At 45.4% G+C, this 13,507-nt stretch overlaps 1 protein-coding gene across 3 annotated transcripts in view; it reads right to left on the bottom strand.

Moving 5' to 3' along the window:
* Nucleotides 1-13,507, bottom strand: part of IMMP2L (inner mitochondrial membrane peptidase subunit 2) — a 539,096-nt gene that overhangs the window by 101,691 nt on the left and 423,898 nt on the right. For all 3 annotated transcript variants that reach the window (XM_066634179.1, XM_066634180.1, XM_066634181.1), the window contains exon 5: nt 8,640-8,742. In XM_066634179.1, the coding sequence (XP_066490276.1) occupies nt 8,640-8,742 (103 nt within the window). The remainder of the gene's footprint in view (nt 1-8,639; nt 8,743-13,507) is intronic.

Genomic DNA, 13,507 nt, shown 5'->3' with positions numbered 1-13,507 from the left:
TAATAGGCAGCTCACAATCCTGAACAAACACTGCCAAATAATGAATGTTTCCAAACAGAAATTGAGGCAAACGTATTTAGTCTTTGTATTTAGGCACACAACACAATGATGTTCACTTTGTTGGTCTGCAATGACTGTTCCAAGAAGTTCAAACTGTTAATACATTCTAGATCCCTTTTGTTTTCTTCCAATGGATTGTTCACCACACAGACATCCATTCTGCTCAGTTTTGAGACAATGTGTTCTTCTAAAGCTACAGACTGCAAAGGAAAACACTTCCTGTTCACTTCATATATATAAAGCCCATTTTTATATGCCTTGATTGAACCATGTGAACAATTACCCTTAAGAATGAGATTTTAACAAAGTCATGGTGAAAATCCCCTGATTTTACCCTGGCTTTTGACTTATTTTTCACCTGTTTTGGACCTTTCTAGTTTCAGAGGCTTCTATGATGTCTCTTCATCCTGAAGAGGCTGCTAAGTCATTTAAAGACAGTAGTTCATATTTGCTCTGTCATGGTGGTGTTAATTATTTGAGCCCATCCATCCATCTGACCAACAAAAAACTTGAGACAGGTCCCTGGACTACAAAGTCCGGCAGATTTCCAAGAACGGGAGATTCAGAAACTTAAGTGACCTGCTCACTCCCAGCATCCAATCCGACACATGAACCCAGTAACACCCACAAGTTAAATGAGGGTCACAACCTCTTTGCTTCCCATGATCAGTTCCTAACTCCAGTTAATAGGAAGCACCAGAACTGGCTACAACGGCCAAAGGTCTGCATCAACATAAGGCAGCTGGGTGTGTTCAAGTTCTCATGCCCAAATTCTCAGTATCATTTCTACTACATCACAATGCTCGGGTTTCATTTATTAATTGCCCTTAAACCAGTGGAATCACTAGGGTTTGCATTACCCAGACCAGGAGGCCAGTACTTCACCCCCATGATGAACCTCCTCCCATGTAGTGGGCAAGACAATGCCTTGGGTTGTGGGTGTGCCCTACCACTGCCCCACCCCACTAGTTTTTTGGCTATAACTTTTGATAAAATAGAGATATTTCAATATGGTTTGTTTCATTGCATTCCTCATGAAATTGTACATCTAACAATATGTAACATGATGGTATTATTCAAAAATACCAAGATTTTAAAAATTTTGGGTAGTAGCGGTGCCACACACCTGTGTGTGTCTCCCGGTGTGGCCTGCACTGCCCTAGTGACACCACTGCCTTAAGCTGATTCACATGATTTGTGGAGTTGTATCACAATACGTCAATAGCTTGTGTGACTTGGGCTGCAATCCTATACACTTATACCCTGTAGTAATTCCCACTGCATTAAATAGGACTTAATTTTGAGTAGATATGCACAGGAATGAGTTGTAGATATGCTAAGTGGCCATATCAATCACAATGGTTGATGGGTATGTTGGTGGTATGGACATAGGGCACATCTCTTGCACAATCAATCATCCTGTCAAAGAAAGGTCATCTAGCTTGGAATAAACTCAAGAAAGTGTGACTCAATACACTACAAATGACAAAGCTGGTAGTTGTTGCCACCTTATTTACCATCATATCCAATGGATGGATGGATGGATGGATGGATGGATGGATGGATGGATGGGAGTTTCTCCAGGAGTCACATGTTCCTCACTTGTTGCCCCACTCCCTTGTCCATGTGATCACCAGCATAATGGGGGGGGGGGGAAATCAGACATAATGCCCCAGTTTCTACCCATTTCAGAGCATCATATTGGAAATGTCTAGAATTATGGGAAAAATGCTTATGTTGCCATCACTTCCACCCCAAAGACTAGAAATCATAGCCCTGCTAACTGGGCATTTCATGTACTAATGCAAGTACATTTGTACGTTTTATTTTAAAAATAAGACATATCTGCAGATATTCTGACAAAATAATAAGCAGAGAAAGCACATGAGTGGGTCTACAAAGCTTGCAAGGACAGGGAAAATAATAATAAGCCTAAATGTTGTCCAGTAGCCTTTGGCAGCTATGGCCACATTTTCCAGGTTATTCTCTGCAGACATTTTCCTTGTTAAAAATGAAAGCAGAGAGAGCCTAGATTTCTTTAAAAGGCCCCCAAATTTGTCAAACATTTGACTACAGGCTCCACGGTTGCAAAACAAGGTACAATTCCAAGTCACGTACATTTTTCTAAATCATTCTGCCATTAGTTCTGCCTGCTTGGCAAAATCTCAACCTGGCATTTTACTGAGAGCTGACAATTTACTTTTCCTATTCCTAATACTTCCTTCTCAATTGAAACCAAATTATTCACTCTTAAGTGCTGCTGTTTTCTGTTGAACACAAGTCTCTGTTCATCCTATAAGCCACTATCTTTCGGATTGTACGGGGGGGGGGGGGGTCCTGTATCCACGGATCCTGCATCCACAGTTCTCTGAATGGTGAATTGTCCCCTGCACCTTCGTTCCACCCATTACCTCCGGAGGGTCTGCTGAGCCCAGCAGACCATACGTGGTCACCCTGCAGCCTCTTCAGGCTCAAAATGATTCATAGGCTTAAAAAACCACGACTTCTAGTTTTTTTTTCTTCTTCAAAAAACCAGAAGTGATGCTTTTAATGCCTTTTAAGGCATTAAAAATATCACTTCCAGTTGTTGTTGTTTTTTTTGGGGGGGGGGGGGGGAACAGAATTTTTTTTTAAGCCTACAAGTCATTCTGAGCCTTGCAGAGGCCACAGGCAGATGTGCACAGCCTTTGCTGGACTCAAAAGACCCTCCAGAGGTAAGAGGAGCTCTGCTCCCCTTGCCTCCAGAAGGTGGGGGTGCATACCCTGGTATCCACAGTTTCATTTAATAGCTGGGGGTTCCAGAACAGAACCCCCACAGATACCAGGGCATGCCTGTATTCTGTGCTCTTTAACAGAATCCAGTTGAATAAACAGCCCTTAAGTGTTGGCAATTCAACATAATAATCCAGATTTATATTTTTTTTTCCCCTCTCAGAAAACAATATATACACAGCAAGTCAAAAAACAGAAATCCTTTCCCCTTCAGTTGGGTCCTTTCTTTCTCACTTGGATCCCCTTAAGCTTTGTCTGGAAGAGGTCACAACCATGCCAGAAAGGTCAGCTACAGAATCCAAAGACCTTTTGGCTAGAATATTTCTCTTATTATAGATTATTATAGAATCATCTGTCTTCTGCAGCCCAGTCAGGTTCATGTACTCTTCATTAAAGAAGCTAAATTCTAAGAAAGCAGAGTGGTTCCACAAGGAGCTGTTTGAGGAGGATACCCTATGGCAACACAGAGGGGCCTTGGGGACACTGCCATTGATAGATGGTTTGCTGGACTGCCCGTCGGACCAGGTAAGCCGGTATGGGAGGCAAGAAGTGGTGGGGGGTGAAACAGAGTATCAAAGTACCTAGGGTAGTAGTTCCCAAACTTTTCAGCACTGCAAACCATCTTGTCCCCTGTGGTGGGTCACAACACTCCTTTTGGTGCTGAAATCCTTCACAGGGATGCCCCGGAAGCCTCTCCTGAGTCACACTGGGCCAGCAACCCACTCTACTAGCCTCTGAGGGCCACAGAATGGTCTGCAGAAGCACCTGGAAGTCACTTCTGGTAAAACAGGAGATTGCATTCAAAAATTGGAAGTGACTTTTGGTTCGGCTACCCACTCTACTTGCCTCCAAGGGCCTCAAAATGGCCCGCAGAAGGGCCTGGAAGCAGTGGTGGGATTCAAATAAATTAACAACAGGTTCTATGTCCTAATGAGCAATGAGCAACTCAGCTTCAATTGTCTGCCGCAAAGGAAGTTGAAAGACTACGGCTGCACTCCTATACTGTACAGTACATACTTTCCTGGAAGTCCCATTGAACATAATGGGACTGACTTCTGAGTACAGTCATAGGATTGCACTGTAACTTTAACCAAGTTACTGTAACTTTAACCCAATGTCTAAATCCATATTGCAAGGCTGCAATTCTGTCCTCTATAGTCATACTTACAGGTCTCTGGCCACTAGTTTCCAAAGAGGATAAACATGTGGCTGAAATGCACACTTCAAATGGACATTTTTTCTTGAATTCTCAAGGCAGTTGTATAATGAAATCAGGAAGGCACCAAGAAGAGGAGGTGGGAACTGCCAGGGCTCCAGGTTACCAACCTCTGGAGACACCACAGCAGCATAGCGCCTTCACATCTGCACAAACCAACTTGCTGCACTGGGCTTTGAGCTGGGCCACCTTCCTTCTCAGTGGGAACTTGGTGATTTTTACCAGAGCAGTCAATCCTCTCAAGGATCTGGTTCACTTTTAGTGGTGAACATCTGGTCAGCAAAAGTGCAGTGAGCACATAGTCTGACACCTCATCATCAACCAAAAGCAACAACAGCACAGTAACATCTTTACATCTCCCCTTCTTTTTTGTTCTATTACAGTATTCCTCAGCATCTGCCTCTCGCCTGCTGTACCATTTTGCATGGCCCACCTCTGGGAAGTACAACTGGAAGTAACTGGAATGACTTTATCACCAGTTATTTCCATGCTAAGAGGCCAGACATGATGCAACAAACCACGGTAAGAGGCTCAGGCTACAATCCTATCCACTTTTTCCTGGTAGTAAGTCTCATTGACTATAATGGAACTTACTTCTGAGTAGACATGCATAGGATTGGGCTCCCAGGGTAGATGGGAGGGCTTTTTTGAGTGCAAGAAAAGCAGAACTGAGCCTCCTGCCACTGTTTGTTGCATCATATTGCTGGTCTCACTGCCAGGCAATATGAAAGGCAGAATAACCTAAAGGAACTTTTCTGCTTGAGAAGGAGCAATGCTAACTGTACCAACCTCAGCACACTTACCTGGGAATAGCAGCCCAATCCTATGCAAGCCTACACAGGAGTAAATCACATTATATAGTCAATTGGGCTTGCTTCCCTGGTGTGAGTAGGATTGCAGCCTAAGGGCTATCCAACTTTCCAGAGCCAATGCAGCCACACTGCAGTCCCGAGGTAAGGGAACAAACATTCCCTTGTCACAAGGAGTCCAGGACTTGGTGCTGGAAAGTTACAGTTAAGAGGACTTAGGACCCAATCCTATCCAATTTTCCAGTGCCAGTGCAGCTGTACCAATAGCGCATGCACTGCATCCTGTGGTGGGGGACAGGGAACATTTGTTCCCTTACCTCAGGGCTGCATTGTGACTGCACAGGTGCTAGAAGAAAGCCTCACTGAGCACAACAGGGCTTACTTCTGAGTAGACATGCATAGGATTGTGCCCTAAGACTGCAATCCTACTTCCACTTTCCTGGGAATAAGCCCCATTGGCTATAATGAGATTTACTTCTGAGTAGATATGCATAGGATTCTGCTCAAAGGCTGCAATCCTATCCACACTTTCCTGGGAGTAAGACCCATTGAACACAACAGGACTTACTTCTGAGAAGACCTGCCTAGGATTGTACCCTTAATGAAGTAATGTTTTGTGCCACATTCCTGCCTTTTTTTAACCTGAGGAATTTCAGCTGTGGGAGCATCGCCTCTATGTGTCTGATAGTGTATTATATAATCCTTGTGTAACAACACATTGTATTGCAATGAAAAGATCCCAGGCACAAAACTGCATTCCCAAACCCCAAGGATGAAAACCAACCCCATGGTGCAGTCCTGTGCTTGTGGGAAGTAAAGGCACAATCCCTACTATAGTCAAATATAGTCAGTGGCTGCAATCCTAGCCACAGTTTCCTGAGAGTAAGCCCCATTGAACAAAATAGGAGTTACTTCTGAGTAGACCTGGTTAGGATGTGCTCAGTGCCTACCCAGAGGTAAGTTCCATTGTGTGTCCATGGACGGGGGTGGGGGGGCTTGCCCTATGGGGCAGCGGGGGCTCTTTGGGCAGGAGCTGCTCTGGCTCCCCCCTCTTCGTCCCGCCCGCACCCCCGACCCACCGGGAGAGCTGAGCCCAAGGAGCCTCCAGGCGCAGGAGCAGTCTACTTGCCAGTCGGCCAGCTCGGCCGGGGAGGGGAGGCGCGGGGCGGGCAGCTGGGCTGCTTCTCTCGCCCTTGTCAGCAGGCTGCATCTGCGGGCGCTCCGGCCATTCATGCCCTTTCACAGGAGCTGCGAAAGTGAGCTTGCAAGGGCTGGTGAGCAGCAGCTGCGTCGCGGGAGACTCCAGTTGGCTGCGTCCGGCTTGCCCCTTCAACCCCAGCAGCCTTGGCACCAGCTGGGAGCGACCACCTTTCCCCCTCGACAGGTTGGCCCTGCACAGCTGCTGCCCCCAGGAGGGTTAGCCCTGACATTTCAAGGTGTGAGCTCTCTGGCCAGCAAACGGTTCTTAGAACCAACAGCTGGATTAGGTAGGGGTTCTATAGAATAGGTGAGAACCTGCTGAATTCCACCACTGCCTGGAAGTCATTGCAGTAAAACTGGAAGTTGCATTTGAAACCCAGAAGTAACTTCTGGATGCTTCTGTGGGCCATTCTGAGGCCTGCCAAGACCGGCAGATACAGCAGCAGCAGTTTCTGTGCCGCTGTATCACAGCATGGGCAGTGTGGTTAGGATTGGGCTGTACGTTGTCAATAAACTCAGTCAGAAACAAAAATGTATTTATCTACTCCAAGTGTTTGCACAATTATATGACCTTAGAGCACAAGGCATAATCCAATTTAAGATGGTTTCGTTGAAATGACTTCAATAGTACCAAGATAACCGCAGCACTGGTATACTTTGCAGACAGCTTTGGTAATTTAACGGTCCGAGACGAACTCTCCAATAACACAGCAAACAAAACTAGGGATGTAGATGTCAGTGGAATATGAGTACAGGGTCAAGTTTCATAAAGCACTTTTGGACTCTGAGTTGAGGGGATGTGGAGGTATGTAAAAGCAGTAGCAGAAGAGATGAATGTACAGGGAAATTTATGACACTGGAGACGTCAAATCTGATTGATGTTTAAATTGAAAATGATTGGGTATTATAGTCATCTTTTGCATCACTTCTCCCCAACAAATGATACATGGATGGCAAAAATATCCTCTTGATACAGCCCTCTAGCACTATGCATAAAACAATGCCCCATGGGGAAAGTGAACCTATATCATGCCACCAAAACTGTGTATCATATCATAACCCAATTATATTCTCATTTTAAAGCCAAATGTAGTTTTGTGACATAAAAAAACCCTGATGGCAGCATTGGTTAATTTAAAGGGAAGCACTACCCTCGCCCTAATAATTGAAGCAAAATCACACCAGGCATAATTTTTTCCCCCTTCAATACCAAAAAAGAATAGACAGAGAAAGGAACTTGAGTTGCCTTAATGGTTATTGGCTGCTGTTCAATTTTTTAAAAAGTCATTATAAATAGCTCTGCTAAGCTTGTTTTTCCAAAATTAAATTTAAACCAGGGAATATCAAAGAAACTGTGTTATACTACATTGGGTACTTTGCACTGAACAAAGCTTTGCTTTAAATAAAATACAATAAGCCTGTTTCCCTCTAGCATGCCACAAAATAATTAATGTCTAAATCTGTCGTTGGCCACTTATAGTGTTCAGACATGCAATTCAGCCCACTTGCTATTGCATTATTGTTGCCTTCTAATTTCAATGAAATTAGTATATTCATTCACCCAACCAAGAAAATCTCTCTCTCTCTCTCTCTCTCTCTCTCTCTCTCTCTCTCTCTCTCACACACACACACACACACACACACACACACACACACACACACAAGAACATAAGAACAGCCCCACTGGATCAGGCCATAGGCCCATCTAGTCCAGCTTCCAGCTTCCAGCGGCCCACCAAATGCCCCAGGGAGCACACCAGATAACAAGAGACCTCATTCTGGTGCCCTCCCTTGCATCTGGCATTCTGACATAACCCATTTCTACACACACACGCGGGGGGAGGGGAGAGATTGTACATACCTTCTCTTTCCCATTATATAATATTACTATAGTACCCAATCCATCTTTATACTTTTAAGCAATGAAACCCTCTTGCACACACAAATATAGATTATAACTTGAGCCACACTGGGGGTGCACAGTGTTAGCGAGAACAGTGCTCTTGACTCTTGCCCATCTTAGCTAATTAAAGCCTCCAGAAGTGGGGACTGCTTGGTGGGTAGAATTGATATCTCTTTACAGGATGGTAAAATGTCATCAAGACTGAATAAAGCAGTGGTGAGGCTGCTTTAGTAAGGAGACTTCAGAATCCTTACAAAAACCTCCATGGATTCCCCCATGTTAACCAACCAATGGTCACTTTCTTCTTTTGGGGCAACTGAACGTGTGGCAGCTCAGCTCCAAATGGTCGAAAGGATCTTCGATGAAGCAAATTATCTAGGCCCATCTCAATCTCTGTTAGCTTTTATGAAATTGTTTTATTGTGTTTTATACTGTGAGATCATATGATGGAGAGAAGGTTTCAAATGCAAATAAATAACTTATGGTGCTGCAATGCTTATGAATAACTTAGTTTTCTGATGTCACTGTTGTCTTTAGGTCATTCCCATTCAGTGACTGAAACAGACTTCATGGATCTGTGAAACACCCGTTAATGATGATGGCCACCTCCCTGCAAATTATCTACAATATTACAATATATTTCTGAGAAACATACATAGAGAAAACAAATATGACTTACTGGGCCAAAAGCATTGCTGTCAAAGCTGTGTCCGTGATGATCGCCTTCAACCCACATATGGCCATGTGGGACTTTCACAAACTTCTTCTTGTAGCCTATGGTCCTAAAGACAGAGGTCATCTTAGAGTTAGCTGTGTTAAAAACTAAAATAGATTTCAGCTGAGAAAATTGCCGATACCATTAAACAAAACATAAACACTCACGCCTCCGGTTTAGTTCTTTTCTTGTCTATGCTGGTTCACAAGACACAACCTAATCACTTAGAAAACTTCTTGGGATTTGTTGCACACTGAAATGCAGTATTACAGTAGCACATTTTTCTTCTTATTTGTAAAACATTGGCTCCATGGCCGTTAACAAAAACAGCCCCAAAGCTCTGCATCAGTATTTAGTTGTGCTGAGATTTCTCACCAGCCCCAAGTAACAGTCTGAACCCTGTTTCAAGGGCAAAGCAAGCTAATTCTGGAGGAAGCCTTTTCTGGGAGAGCAAGTCAGACTTGAAGTTCAAGAGGTGACATTCTGCTCCAAGCCTGTACTGAAGCAAAGCACCAGTGTCAGCCCAGGAAGCACTCCAGTGCGACAGGGATTGATGTTTGAAGGAGACCAATTCAAAATGAGGATAAACACCCTAGAAATATACATTTTGTTCCTGGAACTATGCTGTTTTTATCATGATTCTCCATTACAGACTTTGAAGCAGATCACATGAAAACACACATTAATCCCCCCCTCTGTGTGTGTGTGTGTGTGTGTGTGTGTGTGTGTGTGTGCGTGTGTGTGTGTGTGAGAGAGAGAGAGAGAGAGAGAGAGAGAGAGAGAGAGAGAGAGAGATGAAAATGCAGGAGCTTTGATGCACACAAAGGAAGTACCAATAGTTCCATAAGTGCTGAAGTGCTCCATAAAAATCACAAGCATGATCTTGTGGGTTGAGATGGCACAGAAAGTTACGATTATGATGGAGAGAAAGCTTCTGAAAAGAGATATTAACAACTGTATTAACGGTATACATCAGGGGGTGAACGTGACTAAGGGCGCAATCCAAACTGTGCCTTGGGCTGACGCAAGTCCCTTGTGCCTCCTCAGTAGGAAGCCGCGTCAGTGCATCCAGATGCACAACACACGAAGGTTGAATCCAGCCTCCGTGGCAGCTTCCTTGCTGAGTCTTGCATCAGCCCAGCTGGGCTGACGCAAGAGGAAAAGGTAGGCGTGGGGGAGGCGGGAGGGAGGCGTTCCTGGGCAGGGGGACGGTGAGAGGTGGGCAGCCCTAGGGGCCAGTGGGCAAGGAGTGGGAGGCAAGGCTGGGATCTGGCAGTTATGTTCCCAGGGAGAATGGAGTGGCTTCAAGTTGTCCCGCTCTCCTTGGACTTGCGCCACCTCAAGAGGTGGCGCAAGTCCGAGGAGACCCATAGGGTCCAGTGGCCCTTACCCAGGGGTAAGGGGAAAAGTTTCCCCCTTGCCTCTGGATAAGCCATTTCTGTAGTGATTATGCACAGTAACATTGTGCCTTAGCAAATGTGGCAACCTGGCAGGCACATCTGCCCCCCCACTCGAGGCAAACCTTGAGCGAGCCTTGTTCACCAGCTGAAGTCAGTAAACAGGATGAGATAGCATAAGCGTTAATATCTAAGGAATGTTGTTGTCAGCTAGGAATGCTGCTGTTATCAGTAACTGTTAGTAACCTCTGAATTGTTTCATTAAAAAAGCCAATAAAAGCAAGCTGCCGGCTAATACAACAAGCTTGCTCCCTGCCTCTACCTTTAAAACCCGACTCCCGTCTCTTCATTGCCTCTCCAACACCTCACTGCTACATCTGTCATTACTACAGTTTCTGGTCACTATCCTGCACTGGATACAGCGCAAGGCTCCTGGCTTGCCTGTACCTGAGCAAGATAGGATTGCACCCTGAGACGTATAAAATTATACATGGAACAGATAAAGTGGATAAAGTGATTTTTTTACCCTCTAACACAGGGGGGTCCAAAGTGTTTGGCAGGAGGGCCACATCAGCTCCCTGACACTGTGTCGGGGGCCGGGGGGGAAGAATTTACATTTAAAATTTGAATAAATTTACATAAGTTTACATAAATGAATATATTAAAGATGAACTTATATGTATGAATGAAGGTCTTACGATAGCTCAAGGCTTATAAAAGGCCTTGCACAAAGCAAGACTGACCTCTTCCTTTGCTGCCACTACTGCATCACAGATGTGAAACAGCAAGCAGTGGAGGGAGCCCTCATCCCACAGCTCACGCGAGAGGTCAAACAGTCACCCTCATGCTGAGATCAGTTGCGTCGGGCCAGAGCAGGCTCCAACAAATCTCCGGAGGGCCAGAGGCTCATTGGAGACTGGGGGCCCCCTGAGGGCCACATTGAGAGGCCTCAAGGGCCGCAAGTGGCCCCAGGGCCGGGGTTTGGGCACCCCTGCTCTAACACAACACCAGAATCAGGGGACATCCACTAAAATTGACTGTCAAGAGAGTCAGAACAGACAAAAGAAAACATTTCTTTACCCAGGTGCCATTAACCTGTGGAATTCCTTGCCACAGGATGGGGTGATGGTACCTGGCCTAGATGCATTTAAAAAGAGATTTGACAAATTTTTGGAGGAAAATTCCAGCAAAGGTTACAAGCCATGATGGGTAAATGCAGCCTCCTGGTTCTAGAAGTTCTATATAATTTTAATAATAATAATAATAAACAAAATACTGAATGCCCGCGCTAGAAGTGCTCCAACCATTTCCCTTGGTATCCTGTACCACACATCCTGTTACAGGAGATGCTCTCAATGACATTTACTCAAGGGTATGGTGTGTCACCAGTGCTTTGGAGGTGACCGAACGAAGTCATGGTTTGTACCGCTCTGTAATTTATGGAAAAGGCAGGAACTGTCAGAAATGACAAAACTGAGTTACAAAGGAGAAGAGAGCAGAAAAACGATGGCATTCTCCTCCCAGCCTTGGCATTAGCCAGACGACATCCTTCTTTCAAGACTGACTACACAACGCATCAGTCAGGGGGGAAAAATGCACAATAATATGAAAAGAGAATGTCTTCAATGCATCACTATAGCACTGTTTCTCCACTGAATATGAAGTGAATATGCACTGAATATAGCATATGTTTCTCCACTGAATCCTGCACATTTACAAAGTAGGGTTCATCAGAAGTACTTCAAAGATGACTTGGAGCACTACAGCCTACCCACACACATAGTTCCAAGGCCACATTTCTGCCAAAGGTCTCAAAAAGATGAAATCCATGCAGACACACTCCCTTTAGCTGAAAGATGCTCACATCTTATTTGGCCACAACCCTATGGGCACGTGTATGTGAGTGAGCCCTTTTGAACTCAGTGGGTCTTGCTTACTTACACATGCAAAGGACTGATTGTGACCCACTCAGGCAGCTTACTAAGAATCACTGCATGTAAGCCATGTGGCTTGTGCATGAGAATACCAGCATTACAGAATAACTCAGTCTCCACCCAAAACCACATGCATACACCCCATAGAACCACAATCCCAAGTATGCTGCAGGGAGTCATAAGCCCCATGGATAAATGCAGAATGCTGGAAGTGGGAAGCAGTCGAGGAAGAGGAAAAATTCTAAGTAAGAACCAAGCTGCTGTTAGGTGGGGAAAGACACTCATCTTCCAACAGAGTCACATATTAGGAAATGATGAAACATTTGGGTAACAGCCCAGAAGGCACTGGTGCTGAGTTAGGCCAAGGGGTACATTGCCCCTGTGATGGAGTAGCAGTTTTCCACCATCTCTATTGGGGGGGGGGGTGACCATGCTTACCTTGCTTGTGCGGAAAATGCAGCAAAATCTGCCCTCCTGTCCACCCTTCATTTTTGTACAGCCCCAAACGGAGCCGTTTTCTGAGCGGAGGACTGCGCATGCACTAGAGGGGTGACAGCACATGTGTAGGGGGTGCAACACTGCTCCAGGATGTCAGTTGGCCCTGGAAGCCACAAGGCCTGGCAACGCAACTGCTTTACACTCCTAAAATATGTCTCAGAGAGCCCCACCTGCGCATGTGCACAGTCTCGGGGAGCCCAGGAGTGCCAGTGCATGAATAAAGTGGCGCAATGCTGAGCCCAAATCTGAATATCAGCAGAGAGCCAGAACAGGAGGGAAATGAGGAAGGAGAGCTATGAACAGAGGAGGTGAGAAGGATGGACAAGCAAACTGAGCAGGGGGCAGATGGTGACAACTTATGGTATGTTCACTGAGCCCCTGAAGGGGCTCCTAGAAGCACACATTGAGAAACGCTGTTTTAAGTGATACATATGCACTCAAAGAACAACAGAAACAGTGCATTTGTTGCAGTAAGCAAGCAGCCCAAAGCACTGCGTCTGCGGCTCAAGGCCAGACAACGTACTCCCGGGAATGAAGACGACACACGGCAGTTGTCCACCACCAGATGTCCTTTACTATGTACAAGATATTTACAGTTCCAAGCAGACTTGCAAGCAAACAGTTCAGATAGCACTCCTTTCCAACACGCAGATCACGATCCTCGCCGACGTAGCTTCCCGCACACAATCCACTTCTCATCTCCCACAACGCAGCTTGCACAGGCTGCAGTATATACTGGCGCTAGCCAATCAGAGGCGAGCTACTGTCTGGTGATGCGCTGACTCACCATCTGGTGATACATGGGGTGACATACCAGGTGACAGGTATTGCATCAGCCACTCCCATGATGCTATACTGTGTGTCAGGACAAGACATCAGGGCCTTGCTCTATCCAGCCTGTAAATTCCCTGCAGGCCTGGGGCTGATACCATAACACACACTGGGAGGGAAATGTGAGGAAATGTAACCTTCAACTATCACTAAAAATTATGCTGAATGTTCG

This window comes from Tiliqua scincoides, chromosome 7, assembly GCF_035046505.1.
Source record: "Tiliqua scincoides isolate rTilSci1 chromosome 7, rTilSci1.hap2, whole genome shotgun sequence".
In the NCBI taxonomy this organism is placed as follows: domain Eukaryota; kingdom Metazoa; phylum Chordata; class Lepidosauria; order Squamata; family Scincidae; genus Tiliqua; species Tiliqua scincoides.
Note: the sequence above shows the minus strand (reverse complement) of the source record. Positions and strands in the feature narration are given on the sequence as shown.